Below are 23,844 nucleotides of genomic sequence, written 5' to 3' on the forward strand. Positions count from 1 at the left end.
GCCTGCGAGTTAGGACTCTTTTGAATTAACGGGTTGTTACAAAGTGTTAGCAAAAGCTTCAGGGAAAAAAATGTGCAAATACATATTATAAAAAATACATACATCTCTAGAACAAAAAATAGATGTCTCCAATACTGAAATCTAGGCATTCAGGCACTTCAAAATGCTTAATCTTGAAATTATGCCCTTATTAGGGCCTCCCAGAAGATCATATCAACACAGGTGAATCTAAAGGAACATTCACAAGGCTAAGAAACGAAAGCTCAAACAGAAGATGAAAGTTGCAAAAAGTCTAAATGAAGAAACAACTTTATATTAACCTATCTTCATGTAGTTAGCTGAGCACTTGGCTGTTTTCAAACTAGCTTTGAGCAAGAGATTAGCTTAAGGTAGTAAGTTTGGACTGAGATTACAGTTTCCCCAGAATTCAAAAACAGTTGGATCTGAGGTTTTTGTATGACTTATCAGTAAATTGCAGACCACTGTGAAAGTCACACATGGGCTCTGTATGAATCTGTCTGTTCTCAGCTTTTAGACTGTGGTTATTTGAATCTATGTCTTGTCTTACTTTACTACATTTTTACATACATAAAATAAAAAATGAAACATAACTATGACCAAAATGTATTTGTCTTGCTCTGTGTTATTATATGCAAAATAGCCAAACAATAAGTAAATTATTAGCCTGATAAGCACTTTAAAGAAAAGTCATTGCCCTCAGCATAATAAGCCAAAAGATTCTCCCTTAGGAGGCTGTTAACATCAAATTTTAGAACACAGTTACAGTCTCATCTTGTTAATCTCCTTGAGTGATTAAGTGTACTCTAAAACATCTTAGGAAACAGGGGACAAAAAATAGTATGGACTACAGAAATACATACCCATAGTTCTACATAGTCATACCCTACCCTGTTCTTGAGGAGACTGGCATTCAGAAAAGTAGGATTAAAAGCTTGAAAAGTATCCATTGATGAGATGAGTTACTGTTCATTGAGGCACATTCACTTTTCAGATTCATTCCATTTTCTTTACTCAGCATGGATTCAGCCAAATTATTATTGGATTTTCCATTGCTCAGCACGGGGGAATGTTTATCGTTAACTGGAATTTTACTGGAGTTGTTGCCAGCAGAGATGAGTTGGCTAATAAGTATAAGGGGTTTATCCAGAACATTGACAGTGCCATTTATCATCCAAACACAGAAGCTGATAAAAGGAATTCATACCATTCAATTTCTTTAGGCTTTATTGAGTCCAAATAGGAGACTATGATGGGGAGAAGACTAGCTTTTAGGACTCCAAACTTCTGTTCCCAGGTCTCTCACTGACTTGTTGTATGACCTGGACAGCACCACTCATCCTAGCTTCTCCATTTGTAAAATGAGAATAATAATAAGAATACTTACCTCAGAGAATGCTTGTGGGATTCAATTGGTTATTGTTAGTCAGGGTCTTCAGGAGCTTCACCTGCACGGAATGATGCATTACTGGTTTCTAACCTTGATGCTGCTAAGAAATGGACCTATATTTTTCTTACTTAAGAAAAATAATCAGAATTATTTTCAAGATCTTGGCTACACCATGCAATGGAAGCATGGTGAAGGTATCTGAACAGTGCATTGTAGATTGGGATAGTTACACAGGAAGCATCATGCAGAGAGACAATCTCAGGGTAGTTCAAACCATCGATCTAGCAGGGAGGTGAAGAGTGTGTTAGCTGCTCTGTTTGCACTGGCCAGCAGGACATGCATCCCAGCATCTTGCAGAGCAGCAGCTGTGCAAACATCAGATGTGGCTAGGACCATGTCCACCCCTTATTTCTTCTCTTCACTTCTTTGATGCAATTCTTCTTTTGATTCTTGACGGAGGTCAGGACTCCCTCTGGCTGCTTGGTATAAACACCTGCTCTACAACAACATTATGCTTTGCTCTGCTTAAGATACGCAGTCATCGCGAATGAAAGAGACATTTCTGCATGTCAGAGCTACTGCTTAGTAGACAACTGCAAATGAAAAAGGAGTTGAATTCACTATGTAGATCGTCAGGAAGAGTTCACCCAGGCTAGACCTTGGGTTCTGTTTGCACCACCACGGTTTAGGTGCCATCCTCATACCCTCCTACGCCAAGTTCCCTTCCTGAGGTGGACACCCATCTTTAACTGATGTCTACGTTTTCAAAGAGATCTGCCAAGTGGAGGGGACTGTACAACTTGTCATCTGCTCCTAAGTTTTTGGTAAAACCCTATACGTTGGATCAGATTCACCTTAGGTTTAACTACAACTTCTGAATCAAATTGGGGCAGGATTTGAGGACAACTGCAAATACATTTACAGCACACCAGCTAACCGGTTTTAGAGAAAAATACTACTTGTACAAATATGTGATAAAGAAAGAAAGAAAAACAGTTCATTTCCCCATCCTTCTCCTCCCCCTAGGCTTAGCACAAAAGCAACCTACTATGCACAACTAGAGGTAGATTAGGAGCTTGAGCCACTCCAGCAGAAGCTGTTCTGGTGTATGAGCAGTGACGGACACTCCAACATGCAGCCATAGCAAAGAGTAGAGGCTCATTTAGAAGTGGAGGCACATAAGACAGAAGAACAGGCGTACAGATGTGCTGGATTTGCCACAGCTTAAACCATTCACCCACGAATCGAGGAGCCAGAGGAGTGCCAAACACTGCCACAAGCTCTGCCTTTTAAACTGACCTGGAAATGTGCCATGCACCCACTAGGGTGACGTGAACAACCTAGCCTATCAAAACTCAGTTATTTTGCAGAGGAGTTCTTGAAGTACAAGTACAGATAATGCCAGGAGCTTCAATCCCATGGACAATTTCAACAGGAGAAAATAACTTGCTGAGGAGTTTGCTTGGAGCTAACAAAAGTATTGATGGCTATTTTGCATTTGAGCTTGAAACCAGCGGATTTATCACAACAACCCATGAGAATTATTATATGCTAGAGTCAAATTCTTAGCTGGAATTTGTCTGGCTCCACTGACTTCCCTGGAAATGTACTAATTTGCAATAGTTTTGGCCTGGTTGCAATAAGAAGGAAATTACTGCTAGCAATGCTGACTGATAAAAACAGGATATAGTCAATTTTAGTATTTCAAACTATTAGAAGTTGTTATAGCAACAAAAGTCTTTGAAATGAAATTCCTTTTATTACATAGTAATTCTACTCTGACCAGAAAACAAAACAAAACAAGACAAAACAACAATATCCTTTTCTTTTCACTTTAAAACAGTTTAAAGCAGATATAAACATTTCTATTCATTCAAAAGGCATGTCCCTTTAAAAAAGGGACTGAAATTGCATTTTCTATAAAGTCATCACTGCAGCCACTGAATTGATAGCATGTTTTTTACTCATGCTCAGCTTTCAGGTCTGCCCACTGAGGTGGTGGCCATCCTGCGCTCTGCTGCTGCTGCTGCAAAAGGACCCAGTCATGGCTCGCCCCCTTGCACAGAGGAAGCAATGAAACATGTCTGGTTCCCTTGGCACGACTGGCACTGGAGGAGGCCAGTTTTGCTCAGCTCTACAAAAAAAAAAAAAATGCGAGTCTGGATTAGGGAGAAGAATGAAACGCCACTGTCTCTCTCAGACATCCTTTCTTTATGAGGGACGTGGTGGCTTTGCAGAGGCACTGGGGTTGGAATAGTTTCTAGGACACAGCTTAGTCTAGACAGCAGTATTTCTTACCCCTCTCCAGGCACTCATGCAAGCGCTAAGGCACTCTGGCACGCCATGGGCAAGGCAGCAGTGGGTTCCCGCACCGAACCAGCTACGGTTTGTAACCATCGAGAATCCAGAAAAGCCTACAGGGAGGCAGTGATTACAGACCTTCTGCCATCTCCCCTCAGCCCCCTGCAGCGCTAGCGCAACTTTTGCCTTCAACTGTTACGCAGGCAGGATAAAGAAAATCCTAGGAAAAGGGCTACAGGAAGGATGAAAAGCTTTTAGAATCAGTAACAGTAATTCACTAATTTAGCTAACAGGAACGCTGTGAGTCCCCACTCCACCACACTGCACTAGATCCAGCTTTCAGGAATATGAAGATGTGCCATAGTTTGTCACAAACCCTGTAGATGAGTACCACCAGCAATATTAGCTGTGCTATCAGCTCATTTATTTGCTGACATTACCTAGCACAGTTATCTCTGTGCTCAAAAGAGAAGCATATAGGGAAGAAACCCTTTGGGGTTTTTCTTCTTCTCTGAGCTTTTACCACAAATTGCGGAGGAAGTAGGAAAAATACAACTTTTCTCCAGGCTTCTACCAGACAGCAACACTTCTCAGGTGCCTATTACTAGGCAAGTATGAAAAGCTGTGATTTCTAAAAAACAGAACTTCTTTTTTCCCTCAGTACTGAAGAAAATGAATACCCTTAATGACAATTTCATACTTTTTTCCTCTCTGAAAGGTTCGAGTGAATAAACCCTGTCTTCAACTCATATCTTTATACTCTGAGGTCTCTGTAATGCATCAAAGAATTCAGTTTGCTGAAGCTCTGCAGCCAAATGTATGCATCAAAGATTCAAATGAAATAAAAAATTCCTACTTCTCAGTTTCCCACCTATGCTTTATCAAAGATGCGTATATGTGCATATATACGTATATATGTATATGTACTTTTATGTATAAAATTGGCAGTTCTGGAGAAGATGTGAACTATAAAAGGAAAGGAGAAAACGTTGACCTTCAAACGCCTATTCAATAGTCAGGGTGTATTACAGAAGAGTAGAAGTACTGCCTGCAGGTCTGACAGACTTCTAATAAGACAGGAACAGAAGGCATGTTCTTTTGATAAACGGAGGCTATTCCTAACTTGAAAGCACCTAATTAGAAAAAAGTATATATATTGCTGCTGCACAGAGCACTCAGTGCAGGGGTAGGTACTCTTCGCTTCTTCAAACTGCTCATAAACTACAGAAGAAAAAATGTAGTCTCTCAGATTGTAAGTAACATTTTTGGGTCCATGGATGCACTTACTGTGCTTTCTTGCTACTTAAAGCGCAGGCTCCTTGGAGTAACAGTTGCTTCATCCTTTACGGACTGAGAAAAAGGAGCCTTTCAACGAAGCAGCAGAGGCGTCCGCTGCAGCGTGAGGCTGAACTGCTGGGTGGATTCCCTGATTTTTAATAATGGTCAAGCTTCTCTGACAATATAGCCCCGTGTGGGAAAATACCAGGGCTCTCTTCTATACACCACTGCTTATCCCCATAAAAATTCCCGAGCTTTATGACCTCCTGGGGATTTCTTCTTCTTGCTCTAATGCACTTTAAATTGACAAGGCACAGATTAAGAAGTTATTGATGAGGAGGAATGACCAACTGGCTGGTAAAGCGAGGGTCAGGATCACATACATCTGTTGTCTGGTCTTATCAATCAGCATCACTTCTTCAGGAGAGAAACTAAAGCCAACAAAATAAAGCTTCCTATTTTTTTTCAAGGCACTGCACGCAATTCACAGAAAGAACAGCAAGACAATGACGTTTTCTCAGATAGAAAATGTTTTGTGTGTGTGTGTGTGTGTGTGTGTGTGTGTGTTTATGGAAAGCTGGTTCTTAACTAAACGTTAATTAGTGACTGCCTCCAGCAAAAGCACCTCCCCCCCACCGAAAAGTGATCATATAGCGCATAAAAAACAAAATCATAATGACTGTAAACAAAATGCATCACTGGGGATATATAAATAGAAAATATTACAGTATTATCTCCTCCTCGTCATATATTTTAAATGCTTGCATGGGAAGAGCTGATTTGCACACTGTACTAGAGCAAACAGCAGCAGAGCACACGTAGGAAGGTACCATTGTTAAACAGCCAAACAGAGGAAACCTACCAAGTCCCACAACCAATCAATGCCAAAACATACACTGAGGGAAGGGAAATCTTTAACAAAGAGAGAGTCAAAACACAGCTAGTCATTTCCATGAGTGCCAGCCAGAAGGCACCTTTGTAAAATTCAGTGTGAGGCTGTCACAGCGAGTATTGCTTCTGGAAGTAACCCTGAACTAGCAACAAATCCACAAAGGCTGGATCAGCAGAACTCCAAAAAGTTTTCTGTTGCAAGAAGGCACATCACTGGGTTGATGGCTCTCCTCTCTTGAAGGTGGATCCTTCCTACTGACGGTTTTCTAATCAGACCAGTTAACAGATCCCTAGGTCTGAAGGATTTAAAATGGAATAAGCATTATTATTCCCAAAGAACAGATGAGGAAACTGAGGCACACAAGAGCGATTCGAGCAAGGTCATCCAGCAAGTCAGTGATAAATAACAAGCTACGCCTGTTAGGTTATGGCAAATCCCTCTTTTCTGCATTATACGCTCTACCTTTATATTCTAATGGTCTGCAGGCTAAAAACAAGTAATACACATAAGAAGGGACACCGGATTTCTTGTTTGAAGGTATTCATTAATGGACTGGTACATTAAAAGTGGTATAATGTTGGAAAAATTGATGAAAAAGCAACGTGTAAACTGCGCTTGTTAAACATAAACATCATCGAGGATCCAGCGTAATCATGCCAACAGTGCATCAAAAGTAAGCTAGTTTTGAAATTAGTTCTGTTAATATTAACTGACGATTAGGGCTGAAGTATCATGAATGTTTTATTCCACACTTTTTCTTTAAAATAAAACACATTTTTTTCCTCTCCGGAGAAAAAAAAAAATCTCCAAAGAGCAAGACCTCTAGTTGGAACCTGTAAGAAAATTCTATGTGAAAATTTCCAAAGTAGCAGCCCCTCATGAATGTAAATGTAAGAATTTAACATCTGCTGAGACCATATGAGAAATAAGTGATATATAGAGCTAATACTTATCACCGCTGCCAATGATGAAAAACTTCAGAGGTTACGAGAATGTGTTTATGATATTTACTGTACTGCGCTTTCCATCTAAAAACTGTCAGGCTAGTAACCTGATAAAGGTCCTCACATGAGCACAGTGCCCAGAGGTTTAAATTTTACTTTCAATGCCTGTCCATTTTTGGTTCGTGAGCAGCAGAGTGTTTCATGTAGCATATTGTTATATTAAGGAAAAACAGTATTTCCAAATCTCTCTCACATTCCCGCCCATTCTTTTCCTCAGTTACATCCAAGTGGTGGCTGAGCTGCGCCTAGGAAAACAATCCTCTGAGGTAGCGGCTGTGAAACAGCATCGTGCCACGAACAACTTGGAGAACTCAAACAGCACAGAAACCTGCTATTGCACATTGGTGTCTGTATGTGGAGCCACACCACACCTCGTCTGCTGGAACAGCAGCCGCTGAAGAAAATGTCTCTAGTAAAACATTTTTCAGTACTTTGCTTGAGTTTTTTTTTTTTTCTTGGTGATTTCTTGTCTTCATGTAGATTCACCCTTTCTTTCACTGACTGCAGACTACAAGTATATGAATGGCCTTGTATACACCCATGCTGAGACAACTAGCTCACATTGAGACATTATTTTGTGTAAAACTGCTCCATTTTCTCCTACCTTTATCCTGATAGTTGTGTGGGACAAAAAACAAAGGAATTAAAAAGGTGGTTATCATGGGTGAAATAGAGATAGAAGGCTTCGAGGGCTGGGAAGGACACACAAAGAGCCAACAAAATAGGCTTTTTTTTTCCCTTCAGCACCTATGTCCATGTGGCCAAGGCCCAAATAAATTTGCTGAGCAAATTAAATCAGTCTGTGGAGCATGCAGTATAACCAACAAAACATAAGGTATTTGTTTAAAAACAAATAAAAAAACGTGGTAAAGAAAATTAAAAACAACAGTTCATTTGTTGATTCCCAGTAAATAGTGTTAACTTTTTAAATGTGCCGTGTAAAAGTCATGCCTTTCCTGGAGAAAAAGTCATCTGTTTCTGTTCGTCTCCCAAACACTGTAATCTCCATGGCTACCTATTCCTAAAGCTGTACATATAAGCAAGTTACAGTGTGGTGATACCAACTGACCTGGCAAGGTAAGACGGTTTGGCGAGGAACCTGAGCCCGGTGAGTCAGATGGACATTGCTTTGCACCTTTAAAGAGAAAGAGTAGTTTCAGTAGAGGTGGGTGAACTGTAATCCCACCTGCCATGAAAACGCTTTTCCTAGTGCTACCACCACTACATGATCATGTCTTCTTCTGCCATTTCTTTTCAGCAGTTATAGGTCAGGCTAACTTCCTCGTAAGTCTGGTCAAATATCCTTACTTCTTATGACCTTTTAATCTAGGGGAGACAACATTAAACGTGTCTTTCTTCTGTTCAGTACTTAATGTGTTTGGGCGGAGATACAACAGTTACCAACACTGCAAGTTTCATATTCTTAACTAATAGATGTTTTCTAAAGTTTCAGACCTACAAACCATTGAAAACTCTCAGACAACTTTCTTTTCAGCTTCCTCCACGTCCTCACAGGACTGACAATGTCAATTGTACTCTCTAATGTGGTACTGAAGACAGTTACATGCCACTTACCTTGGCTTTGTGGTGTTTCAGTGAGTGGCCGGCATCACTTTGGGAGCCACCAGTTGATAATAGTTCCGGACATTTATGTCACTGGATAGATACTCCAGAGGAGTGACTCTGATACTGTATTTGCAAGTGGACATGAGTTGCCCAAATCATTAGTTGCCTTTTCCAAGTTATATTTTCTCCCTTAACACTCATGTGAGACAATCTGCATTTTAGATCTGAAGATCACAGTTGACTACATCAATGCCCTCAACATTTATCAAAAATTAGTGGCTTGGGTTCATCTCTACTTTCAGGACTGGAGGTAAATTAAGAATCACACCAAGCCAGCAAGTTATCAGAACATAAGCAGCTACAGAGACAAGCACATTGCACGTTCTTCAGGAAATCAATACCAGCGAACCTCTCAGACAGAGCAAAGGAACCAGGTAAAACTGGAATTTCAGACAAAAGGGAATACATGGAGCCTTTCGTGCTTATATTGAACGTCTGAACTTTATATCCTCCTTAGAGAACTCAGTCTCTGCCACTGTTTATCATGAATTCTTCTTTTCTCAGGAAAGGATCCAATAAGTTGGGCTTTTTTAGAGCAAAAGACTGGAAAAACAGCAACAGTATGGGAAAATTCTATTCATTATTTGTGTAGTGCTTTGTAAATACCTCCAAAGTCTACCTGTGGAATAATTTACTTTGTAGAAGATGGTATGTAGAGATGTAGTACCGGAGCACAGGGCACCAGCCCTGTGGGATCGATACTCATGCTCCAAGTGACACAGAAAAAAGTGATGTGAGCAAGTGTTTCAGTGGGCATGAGTCCTCTGTTGTTGGTTTAGATGCCCTTATGGGCTGTGACTTCAGTCTTCCTAAAGAGACCCAGAGACTGGGGATATCTTCACGTTCGAACACAGACAGAGTCAATGCAATGCTTTGACAGGCTCTGCCACTGTAAATGTGGGATCATCATCATCCTCTGTGATTACCTTCACAAGGCAATTATGTGTATTCTTGGAGACAGCATTTTCCCCCTATTTAAACCATAAAACACACATTTAACCAAAGACAGCAACACTGTTTGCTGCCACTCAATAAATATGCTTGGGATTTGAAACAAAAAATCTATCGTTTTTAAGTCAGACATGAAGGTTAGGAAGTTGAAATCAGAATGTAACCTCCCCTCAGAAGCTATTTGGTTTCAGAATATACAGCAACATTTCATTTTGAAACCAGATTCAACAGTCTCACAATTGTAGTGAGAATGAGCACACCCACAGCATCTCCGATTTCAGGCACATGTCATATATTCACAAACAGACACGGTCAGTGCAAGAGGGCAGGCTGAAATTGGGATTAACGAAAACCAAAGGACATTGTCATCTGGAGAAAAGGGGACTCGTGAGGTTAACAAGTCTAATCTCCAAAAAGTTGGACATTTACCTCAGATTCCTTAAACAAACTATTTCCACCCTCTACCACAATTGTCCTGTCTTTAGAAATGAGATAATACCACTAACTCATCCTCCTCATAGAGGTTTGTGCTGAGCAATGGATGCTGTCCAAGCAACGATCCCATTATGCTAAAAAATAGTTGATTATTGACTAGTACTCTGCTAGTACTCTAGAGCTGGATACCGGAAAACAAATGGCAAGTCCCATGCCTGGACTGGATGTAGATAGCACCAGAACAAAATCAATCCTTCTACCACTTAAATGCAAATGGAGCAGACTTCATTGTTTTTATTTGGTAATAGGATGAACATACATGGACTCAGTTACAGAAAAACTGGAATGTTGAAAAATGTTTTATACATTTAGAGACCACAAGCCTCTTCTTTCAAATAAGGAACTAACAATAAATACATATTGTTTAAAATTATTCTCAGAACAGTTGAGAATACTTGGCATTACATGGCATGATTCATATCAGCTTTGCATTTTTTTTTCTCCTTATTGAGTCTTTACAAACCAAATAGGTTTTTTGGTTAGCCTACCCACCCAGTCCCAAGAGCAAACTTGCATTGAATTTTGCTTTCAAAACGGATTTTGATTTGTCTTCTATCCCCTGGTGCAAAATAGCGTAATAACCTTCCTCTTGCTTCCTTGAAAAATGTTAGAGGACAGGTGTACATTGTTTGCTTCAGTTCAACTGAACTAAATGGACTCTTGAATGGAGTTCAAGAATCTCCATTATCAATTCTGCTAATAAAAACATACTCTACAGTTTATCTTCAACTTCATACACAGAATTCCCTGCAGAATGCCAGCTGAGAAAACATTATTTTACAAGACCAAGATCCTTGAATTTGGTTAATTTCCCCTTATCCCCCCTTACGAATAGGTTTAACATTCCTTAGCTTCATTAGGACCTGTCACTATATTTTTAAGCAAAGAGCAGTGAAATCTACTGTCACAGATAAGCCATAATGCTCACCCTTTCTCCCTGCTGAAGGTAGCCAGTGCGCCTTAAAGTGTCTACTCATTAAAGTGGCTGCAAAAAGTAGCATTATAGTAACAGAGAGAGATTTTCCTATTTAAATATATTGTAGTGGAAGCAACTCCTACCACAGCAAAGGAAGACAGCACTACCCTGATACATTGGCTTTACACAGAACTGCCCTGCATTTAACAAGATGCACGTATTTCAGCTATGTAGCCTTTGGCCCCAGATGCCGCAGTGGGACTAGCAGGACCTTGCATGCAACTTCCTTCGATTTCAGTGCAACTAAAAGAGTGATCAGGCCCTAGGTGTTATTTTGCTGTAAGCTGATGCTGCAAACGCAATGGCTTTTGCCTATAGGGGAAGAAGAGGGAGGAAAGGGAAGGAAAATATTCCTGTGAGAATCTGGGCCTGTAGACAACCAGAAGTTCTAGTAAAACCCCAACCAGAACCCTACAATAAAAATAGCAAATATTTAAAAAAATTGCATATAAAATTGTATAAAAATATCATCCAAGCAAGAAGAAAAGGAAAACACCCACTCTGCCATTCTACTGCTAGGCTTTATCACTAGAAAACCCCAATGGCCATAAGTAATTTTGTTTGAAATATGCACTCCTACAACCACCAGCAGAGACAATGGGATTACATATATTCCTCCTACCACTGGATAGCTTCTAAAACTGGGGGGATTACGAGTACACAACAGCCTATACACATGCACTGGAAAGCAATCAAAAGAACGCCAAATGCCAAGAGCGTGCCATGAGGCTTGTGAGTGCATGCTGTTGTGTGCTTAGATACTAGAGCAAATTAGCTAAGACTGGGCTGTGGACTGGGAGGCTTTCACGGCTTCGAGTCCTGAGCCAGTTTGTCTGGAAGTAGCTCCATTTTTTCCATCCTCTGCTCAAGTTACCGGAGCAGAGAGCTCATGCCTCTAAGAGCGGCACAGGGCTGAAAATGTGCATCACAGTCGTGCTGGGGTACAGATCGGAAATCTCTATGTCTGTTTAGGAAAAAAGGGAAATTGAATGACAAGGAGAAAAGATGGACTCAGCCAACGGAAATGCATGGACTACGTTTCATTCTAACAGACAAAAGTGCCATCAGCACTGGTCACATGCTGTGCTCATACTCTGGTCACAGTAATCAGGCAGAGAAAGGGGTGTTTGGGATTACAAAACTCGTCTGTCTGTGGAAGCAGGGTGAGGATCACACTCGGCCGTACACCTGATGTTAAACTGAGACCGAAGCAGACCTGCTCGTGCTGTGGGATAAACTTCTTTACCCTCCTCAGCGGGAGCAGAATTTATGCTTTAAAACATGAAAGCATAAGGTTTTTTTTCTCCTTCTACCTGGTCAGCAGCGACAGCTGCTCTCCCCAGCAATTTGCAGAGAGGCTATAAAATATAATCGAGGCTCTTTAACAGCATCAGCTGGGGTGTTACCAGATTTGCATGCTGACTTTCAGACATCACACCAATACATCTCTTGACATCGGCACTGGTTCCACATATGGGAAAGCACAGGGTCACTCTTTCGCTTTTAATTACTGCAAGAGGTGATAGATTAAAAGAAAGTAAAAGAAAAGGATTTGATTGTGCTGTCATTTGCTGAGTATAAATGGTTAACATACATATAATATAGATCAGCAGAGGATAAGCTTCGTTATTACAAAATGATCCGCAAGGAAAAATGAGCCAATAAGAAATATTTAAGACCATCTCATGAGTTCCTGGAGATAGACTAGTTTATTCTAGCCGAGGTGTAAGAGTACTTTCCCAGTCAGTTTCCATCATTTCTACTCTGAATGGATTACTGCGTTTTTTCATTAAATACCAGCTCTGAGATCCATTGCAGAATCTGCAAGGACTAACAATGAAAGTATTTGCTATTCCCTTTAACTAGGCGAGCTCAAGGATCTCCTGATTACAAAGCAGCTTTCTCTACCATACTAAAAACTGTCTAGTTTGAACTATTTTTGCTTCTAGACTGAGCATGTATGACCTTTGTGTGTGGATATGGCAACACTTGTATATTCAAATGGTAGGTTGTAAAAACTCCCCCGTATACCACTTTGCTCTGACATAAGCAACTACATTTTAGAAAGTTTCTCTCTAAACTACAAATTTATGTTTAAGAAACAAAGCAGTGAGAAAGAAGAATTTGCCTCTTCCATTCACCAGTGAGGAACCAGACTCCCAAATTCCAGATTTGTTTTTCTACTGTACATCCTACTGTATAAATATATAGCAGCTCAAGCTACATAAAAGGGTGCACTTTTCGGTAAGCATCAGTCTACTTGACTACTTTGAAATATGATTTAAGCCTAAAATAGCAACGCTTTTTTTTGATTTTATTTTAATCTCCCACCTATTTATTGCCTCTGCAGCAAAAAAGTTGATTTATGGCAACTATCCTTTTTCCTTTCCATGGACAGCAATGGTGATATCTATCACCTTTTTATCAGGAAATGCAGAAATCTGACTATGTAACTTAGACAAAAGAAGTTGTGTAGCTTTTAAGGAAAGCTGGTAGGCTTAAGTACTTGATCCTATGATTTTGAAAGGGTGCATCAGCCATTTTGATCTAAAAAGCTTAAAATAAACAAATACCTTTTCTCCCATGTGTGAACACTTCTTGAGTGTTGTAACAGAAACACATAGTTCACATCACTGCTTGAGTGCAGACCAGAGAACTGTCACCCTTTGAGTCATTAAAGTAATGAACAGGATAATGACAGATTGCTTTTTTTTTTTTTTTAAACTTATCACATGGTCAGGAGCTCAAGTGCTAAGTCAGAGAGGTCTACTAATTTCCTCAAGACCATTCCTAGCTAAAGGAGAAAACATTGGCAGGGATACTTCCTATGATAGGCCCCCCCTATTTTAAGGGGGTGAAGTCTCTGGATTCTCCCTCCTACATTAGGCAACAGTTTCTGGGAGGTAAAAGGTGTCTGGTGCTCATCCAGGAAGTCAAAGCTTTGGGAGAGTATATTCAGTTCCCTTGTAGAGGCAGAAGCATGCCATCTGAGCAGCACACAACCTCCCCGTCTATGCCTCCCTCCATAAGGTGCTCTCTGACCCTATAAGACCCTTTAGTGCCTACTTGTGGGCACTCCCAAATAAGTTTGCTGCATTTCAGCATGAGGCCAGCATTATGGGCCATATATTTTCCGCTTTTCTGGCTTATCCCTTACTTGTATAATCTCAAAGATGCTGGAGAAGGAAGGCAGCTGAAAATGTAATTTCTATACATCCTTATCTAACTTTCCCCTGGATGTAACAACAGAAATCTTTTCTCACTCTCTATAAATGGAGGCCATGCCATTAGCTGATAAAGACCTAACCCCTTTCCTTCTTTCTTTCTTCCTTTGGTGGAATAAAATAAAAGAAAGCAGTTCTGTAATTTTTTTTTAACTTTTATTATTTTTTTACACAATCGCACAGTGGCTGATCTCTAGTTTAATTGGGAGGTGTCTAAACATACCATTCCTTGGCTCACAATGCACTAGCACAATGCCGCAGAGTGCTCCAGGGAGGCGGATAATCAGAATATCGTCATGTAGGTGCAATCCTGGGAAGAGACCCCCATGACAGATTCTTCCACCTGGCCTAGTCTCTTTGTAGACTCTCAATCTCTGCATTTCATTTTATATAGTTCCAAGCTAACAGAAGAGACTTCATGGGGACTTTTAAGTCATAATAAAAATATATAAAAAATGCTAATAATCCACTGTACCATACTCAGACACGTTAAAGAGAGCAGGAAAATCTTAGAGCTAAATCTGACCATCTGAATATTGCAAAACTTTTTACTACATACTCTGTGCTGAGATTAGCAACTTCTTTGACTATAGCATTTCTTCCAGAACAGCATCCAGTTTGGATCTGCAGCCCCAAGAGACGGCAAATCCACCAATTCCCTTGTTAGTTTCTGCCAGTGGTGAATAACTTTGACAGTCAAGGAAAAAGCCTTTTCCAGCTGATTTCACATCTTTGGGCCAATGCACGAGAAGTAAGGACTGACCAGATGAGAATAAAGCTGTCTTGCCTCACTATCTGAAAGGAGTCAGTCCCAGAAAGAAAGAAAACAAATATCAGAAGTAAATGAGGAAAAAGATCTTCATTTTTAAATTATTCCAGTCTGCATGACCTAAGGCATTTTTAATCACTGTACACTATGTAAGGTAACTTTAAAAAAAAATTGACTAAATCTTCACCAGGGTATGTTCCCTCTTACTTCAGGGATTCAGTCATCAGTGTGGTGTTTAGCTCTGTATTAATGATATTCCATCAATATCCCATTAGAGAGTCTGCTGACGGATCTCATATTCTACTGCTCTTATCGGGGCTGCATGCCGACGGTGGGTGGAAAGGGGAGGTGGGAAAGTGCTGTGGGATGACACAGCCCTTTCCCCATCGCACGACAGGGAGTGCACTCTGTACCGCTTGTGAGGCCACTGTCCTCTTAGCACCCCTTCTTTCCTCAGTAAATCTACCCCAGGATATGCGCACAGAGCTACCATTGAACCAGGAGCTCACAAATGGGAATGCTCTGTGCCCTTATGTTTGTTTTATTTAAACGAGCCAGTACAGTGCAGCTAACTGTGAGTTCTGAGAACTGCAAGAGCTATTTTTGTATGTCTTCCTTCTGAAAATATGGAATTAAGTGCAACCTTTTCATAACATGAACCTAATCTACATCTCTGGCTTTGAACAAACTCAAACTTTGGTGTCTGAAAAAAAAAAAAACCTCAAAATGTATATCTAGCCTCAATAATCAAAACCCCAGATACAAACACTCCTGAGTGAGAAAGTATTCATGTTTAAATGTGGATATAGGCTGAGCTCAGTGGTGTGACTTTTGCTAGTGTAATGTGAAGTTCATCCCTGTATCCGAACAGTTTAAGCAGGAACAAAGACCTAAGCTCTAATATAGGCTGGTGGTAAAACTCCTGTGCTTTTGAACACGAGAATGAGTTACCTTCCTGAGCCAATGCTTTGCATGTTCTCTACATAGTGAAGAGCCATGGCAGCAGTCCAATTCCTTGTAAAATACATACAAGATTAGCACAGCAAGATTGCATCCTGAATACAAAGGGAGTTAGGTAGCAAACAAGTGTATGCATATATATGCATGTCTTGATTTCCACACAGACAGGTAAAATTACTTATAATTAATTGCTTCCCTACCAAGATCCCAAGCCAGAAAAGCACTTACATAAATGTTTAACACTCTTCATAAAAAGATACTTTCCTGAATCAAGGCGTGAGCAAGTTAGTTTTCACATTTCCTTTTTAAAATGGGCCAAAATGATGGCTGCTTTCCATGTGCCAAGCTCCACTGGATGCCCCAGTTCTGTCTACTGATTCCAGCAGTGTATTTAGGACACACTGTTTCATTTTGTTTCTCTCTGTCCATACTTCTCCAATAATCCTTTTCCTTTCCTTTGGCCTGTCCATTCAATCAGTGATGAAAGAAATGTCACACTGAGATGAAAGTAAGAATTGATCTGTGTGATTCCCTGCTGCCCTTCTTTTCTTAGAACTTCAGGTCAGACAAAGAGCCGTTACAGGTAGCCCACGTACAAATGTGGGAAACAGCTCATTATTTGTAATCTCTAGTTAAGGCAGACACGTCAAGAACTACACACGCTCGGAGTCTGACAACAAAATTTGCCCCAAGGGCGTACCACTTTTGTTGATTCTTCTTTCCTTTCATTAACTGCAAAAACACAATAAAATCAAGGATTGAGTGAGTTTACCTGCAGTTTAGGAACAAAAACATTTTGCTATCACTGTATCACGCAGGAAAAGCATCACATCCTAAAAAATGGACAATTAACGCTACAAATTCTCCACTCATATGAACAAAATCTTTTTAGCGAGCGTACAACTTAAGTCAAATTCTCTGTCTACTGGCAGTTGGAAAGACTCTTGGGGAAAAAGGAAAAAAAAGTGAAATATCATCAAGTTTCTTCCAATGATTTTTGATATTCTTTTGCATCATCTTAATGTGAGTTTCACAGGCTGAAGCACAGCAATACTGACTTTTGAAGATGGCCTTCATCTATTCGCTTGACCTGTCCAGAAAACGGAATCATTTGCATCAGGAAACCACCAGACTTTTTTTAACAAAAAGTTCCCTAAAACAACAAAAAAGTAAACACACACACACATGACCAAACAAATAAAAACAAAACCAACCCCCAAAACAAGGCTCCCACCCTAGAACCCAGAGTCATTAATTGTGAAGTAGCCAGTGGGAGGAGGAGTGTTTTGAAAGTTGTTTAATGCCTTCCCCAGAAACTGGTCTTTGCGGAAGGAGGAGGAGAACAGGAATGAAGAAGCTCAGCTAAAATGATGAAAGAAATTTGCAGTCTCTTTTTTTTTTATATATATATACTTTTTTTACTCTTCTGTATCTGGAAAAAAAAAAGAAAAAGAAAAGCGTCAAATGCTGCCTTTCTTCCCTGTGTCCAAGGAGCAGGTATTCTGGGGAAGAAAAAGAAGGGTATCAGTTTAGACAGCCCCATTCCCTCCAAGCAGTGTGAGTTTGCCTAACTGTTGAAAGTCTACAAGGTAAGGTGCACCAAAGCTAAGCCAAGCTAAGTCAGCTAATCAAGCTGACTTGACTGGGTTCCGCCCTACACAAAGTGAAACTCCTGGCACTTTAAAGCAGTGGGAGGTCAACCTTTGGCATCACTGAGACCATGCAGCAGAACTCAGTGAGGTCTAACCATCAGGTTTCTTCGGTTTAGGGCTCTCTGGAACACCCTGCTCACTAGCTACTTCAATATACTTTTGACCATAAAACCAACAACACTGTACATGTGTTTTGGGGTAAGGAAAAGAAAATGCTCCAAACACAGAAGTGCCATATCTTTATGGCTCTTTCTCCCTAAGACCTTGCAACAAAAAAAATTCTTCACTGTGAGGGTGACAGAGTATTGGAACAGGTTGCCCAGAGAGGTAGTAGAGTCTCCTTCCCTGGAGATATTCATAACCCGTCTGGATGTGTGATCCTGGGCAATATGCTCTAGAGGACCCTGCTTGAGCAGGGAGGTTGGACTAGATGATCTGCAGAGGTTCCTTCCAACCTAAACGATTCTGTGATTCTGTGAAAAGCACAACTTCATGCACAGATAGGTGCCTGAGATCTAACATCTAACATGTGCATTATACAACCTGCTCAACTTCTCTATAACTGAAAGCTAATTTGATATGGTAAGCATAAAGTTGTATCTCTGATGAGATTACAATGACTTGTGAATTTGATGGCGACATTCTAATCTCCAGAAGCTATTTGCCCACGGCAGCAAATAGCAAAGGCAGTCTCTGTACAGTATCTGCAGGTGTAAACTAGAAAATAACAAAGCAATGCACAGAAAAATTAAAATACATGTTGGTAGAGTTAAGCTATATCCTTGCTCACTGAATGGCCAGCCAAACTAAAGTTTAGCAGGCTCTTGCATACGACATCTGCGCCAATAGCAGGAAAAGACACGCTGTCAAAGCTACAAGTTTACAATACATAGAAAAATATCTTCGGGAGGAAGAGCTTGTTAATATTGCCCTTGACCGTAATATAACACTATATCTGGTTGTACAATGAATTTTGACAAGACTGGTAGATATGGACCAGTTATTTAAGAAACCATCTCTTACAGCAGAGATAAGACATATAAATATGCACTTAGGATTCTACATTTGCCTGAGATAATTAAATTCCTTGACCTCTTTAGAAACCCAAAACAATCAGTTGGAGCTAACAGAATTAACTCTCTGGACAAACATTAGTAACTCCCTCAGCCTCAAAATTAGGCTATATTTGACTAACGTCATCTTGAATGTACAAACACAACTGATTTCTGTGTGGTCAAACCACATGAATCGTCACAATGAACAGATCTCCTTGGGGAAGAAATGAAGTCAAGAAACTTTTTTCTTTATTCCTGATGAAAAAGGTCACTCTGTACATTAATATTTTAGTCTACATTGGCCCAACCATTTCCCTTAATATGCCTGGCACTCTGCTTAGGTACTGTTATTCTAACAACGCGGATATTGGCAGAGCACTACCAGTGCATTACAAGGCATCTCTCACCCAAGGAAATTCAACTGAAGAAGAGGTCAATTTACCTGTAAGGCTGTGCTTGCCTGGGAAGATGCGATTCTATCAGAAAGTCTTTGCATGCCTTTCAAAAACCAGTTTCTTCTGTCTAGAGGAATTTTGTTTTTATTTGGGCAGCGAAAGAAAGAAGTGACAAAGACCTTAAGGCTTTACTGCTGCATCATATTACCTCTGATGAATGCATAGCAGTGGCTGCACAGATTTGTCAGTGAGTTGGTGTCATCTTTTTCTACTGTGTAGTTAGCAGGGGCATTTTTTTCTTTTAGGATAGTGTACTGTAAGTTGCTGCAATAATATCCTGCCTACTGATGTGAGTCTAAGCCACTATGGTAAAAAAACTAAGCTTTTAGCATTTCGTTTTATTTAGACTGGATTATCACATTCCCAGACTACTGAGAGCACAATCTACAGTGGGCAATAGTAACAACTATAACAATAGCACTACACTTTCCTGATGTCTCCCGTCTAAAAAGTTCAGCCTGATGTACTGTCATTAAAGGGATCATAATACTCGTGTGAGATATATCATTAAGGAGATACTAAGGAGAAGATACTGACCCAAAAGAAGGGAAGGAACAGGTCCATTAACTGGCTGAAATGACAGCTTTGGGCGGTCGTTATTTCTGAATCTCTTAAATGATTTGCTGAATCACAGCTGGAATCTGACGCAGAGCTGAAAGTACCACCCAGTGTGCCATCTTCCGTTCCTTTGCCATCCATACTCACAGACTATCTCTTTTCACCCCTCCCATCCCCCTTAATGAAACAGGGAAAAATACAATGTTTTTTTTTTTCCCCAGACTCTAGAAGTTCCCTGCAGAGAACTGAGTAATATATTGCATTTTGCTTCTGTTAAGCCACATCATCAGCTTCAATGAGAACATTCTAGTACAACATTTACTTTAAATTGCTTTTCTACTTGGTGGAGCAAATGTGTTGGCTTCCTCGCTGAATTTCCCTTTGGATACAAAATAGCTTGCCTAAGACTACCCTAACCTTGGATATGATTCAGCCTCTTTTTCATTTCAGCACAATAGATCCAGTGCAAATATTAGTATGTATTAACAGAGATAATTGAAAGAGGAAAAAGAACGAATATGCAGTGCTCTGTACACAGGAAGACTTTAAGTAGTTCACTTGGCATATATTGAATTTCATTAGCTGAAATAGCCTCATCTGAATGCATGTCTCCGTTCTCCAGTGTCACTGTTGAGTTTATACTGTTTGTCAAGCTTGAGTATAGACCCTCCCCTTGATCACTAAGGCAAATACCAGCAACTCCTAGGGCTCTGCGTGTGATATCAGCTCCCACTGCGAGAAGATTATTAAGTCCATTTCTGTTATCAGCTTGCAGTTTACACTATTTCATTTTCAACATGCACTCACTGGATCACGAATGTATGCATTTACCATGATACTATATAGTCTGACGTGCCAAAGGGGAAATATACAGCAGTTTGTCTTTGCCTTTACACAAAACCATTCCGTGAATAACTACACCAATACACAAGGAAGCTGGCTGTCGGTTTTGCACCATCAGCGATTAATCTCACACACTTGCCTCTCTTTTTGTGATAAAACAAACGTTTAGGAGTCCTGAGGCCTTACAAGAACTACCAGTTTGAACAGTTGGCATTTATTATGCCTGTCTAATTCAAACTTTTACAATCTGCTACCCAGTCGGAGAAAAGGAACAGAGCCCCAGAGACATTTAGACAGAGGTGAGAGTTTAGACTGACTCAAAAATCATGCCTGTTCTGTAATGACTCACAGTCCCAGATCCTCACCGAGCACAATGCTAATTACACCAGCTGGAAATGAAAAGCTAACTTCTCTCAGTTCAGTCTCTGGAGTCGGCCTATTTTGCCCCTCCACCAAATGCCTGCCCTCGTCCCTCCAGAGCCGCAGAGAGCAACGTGCTCCCAGGAGCTAGCCCAGGGCAATGCCATCCACCCTCCAGTGCAGGGCTGTGCCAGGAAGCAAGGCTCAGTCCTGTGAGTTTTAAATTTTCTTTAAAAGAAAACCTTGCTATTCTCTTTCCTAAAAAAAAAAAAAAAAAGCTGAATGCAAACTGCAGGACAGAGTGATGTGGAATAAGGATTTAATGGGCAAGCGAGTTTACACAAACTACTAAGTTTGCTCTGGTGAGTAGCATACATCTCCTTATCAATAAAGTGTTCCTGAGTTTATTGCATGTTCCTTCTTTTCTCTTGTCAACTCTATATTCCTTCAACATTATAAACATATTTAATAACGAAGGAGACACATGATGACACCATAATCATCCAGGATTACACCTTTGGATTTTCTTTCTAAGCAGATTGCGGTAATCTTGCAGCTCACTTGTGAAAAAGTAGTGCTTAGCATGTACAAATCTGACCTTCTTAGCACGCTGCATGACTATTACTATAGGGTGGCAGAACCCGACCACACTACCAAATAGCTTTACCCTGAGATACTACTACTATTTTATTTTGGAAAATTTAGGGGAAAAAATTGAATCTTACAAGTCTTCTCATTGCTATTAAAATCAGTTGCTCTCATCCCATACCAGTATCAGTAGCGTGCAGCACAAACTGTTGCAGTGTTACATTCTAACATACAGAAACAGCAGATATCAAAGAGCTTCCACCTGACAGAAAATTAAACAGACGAGTTTAAACACACTAGAACTCTGTAACCTGAAAAGGGAAAGCTGCACAGAGAACCTGATAAAAGGTTAATGAAATTAAGAGCAGTGCTGAGAAAGTGAATAGGGAACAATTATTCAGTGTTTCTCATACTACAAGAAGTATCAAATTAAATTATCAAGTAGTAAATTTGAAACAAACAGGATGATGTTATTTTCACGTAATGCCTGAGTAAATTTTGAATTGCACTGCCTCGGGATGCGCATACCAAAAGTGTACTAGGATTCAGAAGATAATTAGACAAATTAGTGGAAGAAAAATCCATTGGGGGCCACTGAATTCAAAGATTTGACCTCTGCCTTAAATCTCTGGATGTTGGGAAGGTGCCGGGAAAGTTTTGCTCTGTTTTTGTTCTCTGTTCATTAAGATCTCAAATACAAAATGTTATCAGATAGGTGATGGGAGAGCTAAAGTGACTTCTGGTTTGGCCTAGTGTAGCTGTTTGAGCGTTCTTAGGAAAGCTGAGATGGTGTTTGAAATTAGCCTCTGCCCTCACTTATTAAAGGAAAACAAGTTCTCACAAAATAGTTTTTAAAATACTGCATAAATAAAAAAAGATTTTAAAAAAATTCAAATTTGTAAACTAAATTGATAGTTTCCCAAACTTTTCAAAGTTTACATCAAATATCATATTCCTATGAGGATTTTCCCTGAAATATATATATATATATATATATATATATTTTTTTTTTTTTTTAAGAATTTCCAGCTTTCAAGACAGTTTAGAAATATTTGTACTGGTTAAAATTAGGAATAAAATCTCATTTCTTACTCCTATTTCTCTGACACTTTAAATATGATGAACCTTAACCACAACAGTTAAGCCTTAGCTTAATTAGGATAAGGCTATTCCAAAGGCTGCTTCCCCCATCCAGGCACTGGCTGAAATGACAACTGAAATGACAAATTGTTGTACAGCAATGTCATACCACGATTACTATTGAGGCAGGGCACAATGAGGGAGTGACAGTCTGAGTAAACTGGTCTCATGTAATCTGTAATCCAAAAGGGGGGGGGGGGGTTAGCCCCAATACTATACATGGTGGAAGTATTTGCAGCTAGCATGAGCGAGGGCTAAATGATTTCCATGGGATACTGCCACACGTGCAATTCCTTTGTTGACTCACTCAGCACCTTGCAGGAGTGACCCCTTAATTTTGTAAGTTTTTTCCAAAAAGTCTGGGTACTTCTCATCTCCCCTGCATGCCAAAATGTGCTCAGTTGTAGGTGTTCCCTCTCGAAAAGGGCGGCTAAAGACACTCAGGTAAGGATTCAGGGCTCAGAACAGAGTGAAGTCGTCCAAAATTTCAGTGCTCAGTTCTCACCACTGGATGATTTATTCTCATATTAAAAAGCCATGTGGAAAGCCTTTTTAAAGATAATTAAGACTGAAGAAATAAATTGTGCATATTTATGCTATTCTCTTGCTTCTGTTGCATCAGAGACAAACGAGGCCTAAGGAATAAAGTTCAGAAGATCAATGAAACGAAGAAGAAATACATGTTATAAGTTAATTCATTTCCATCTCTGCCTTTTTAATGGATGGGAAATATTAGAGAGATTATCTTCTCCCAAGAAAACAGAACATTACTCAAGGTGCCTGGGTCCTGTTTCAAGCAAGGGAAAACAAGAACAAACACTGTTGGGAAAAAATATTCTGAATGCTTGTTTTGTAACTGAATTGAAATAACCATCGTTCTAATTTAGCAGATGACCCAAGTGCTTAACATTCATTTTGCTGGGGGAAAAATGGTATTAGCATAGAAGGTATTCTGATTTTCAAGCTTTGGCACATAATTATCCCTAAATCATTCATGACTTCAAACAATTTCTAGTCCTGTTCACACTGATCTTGAGCTTTATGTTTGTTTGACAGCTTGTATTACACATGACCTGAAATCACTTCAGGGATGGAAGAGAGATTAGTTTTGTTCTATTATATATTCTATGATTACCGCACATTATGGAAATTCGTAACAGCAGAGAAAATAAAACGGATGAATTGGTAAAAGTTTAGTTACACCAAAAATGCTCGAGTTTCCTGAGTAAAGTACATAGGAAAAGAAAAGTTACATTCACTATGCAAAGCAACCTACAGCAGTTAAGTGCAAAAGCGCATTTTATATTTG

The 23,844-nt window shown here is 39.9% G+C and overlaps 1 protein-coding gene across 11 annotated transcripts in view; it reads right to left on the minus strand.

Moving 5' to 3' along the window:
- Nucleotides 1–23,844, minus strand: part of PDE1C (phosphodiesterase 1C) — a 411,928-nt gene that overhangs the window by 43,598 nt on the left and 344,486 nt on the right. For 6 of the 11 annotated variants that reach the window (XR_011139751.1, XM_068935844.1, XM_068935837.1 and 3 more), the window contains one exon: nt 7,953–8,018. Coding sequence is in view for 10 of the 11 variants with exons in the window: in XM_068935844.1 (XP_068791945.1) it covers nt 7,953–8,018 (66 nt within the window). In the remaining variant the exon portion in view is untranslated. The other 5 variants (XM_068935838.1, XM_009679704.2, XM_068935840.1 and 2 more) reach the window with 3 other exon arrangements.

Source organism: Struthio camelus, chromosome 2, assembly GCF_040807025.1.
Source record: "Struthio camelus isolate bStrCam1 chromosome 2, bStrCam1.hap1, whole genome shotgun sequence".
NCBI classification, from domain to species: domain Eukaryota; kingdom Metazoa; phylum Chordata; class Aves; order Struthioniformes; family Struthionidae; genus Struthio; species Struthio camelus.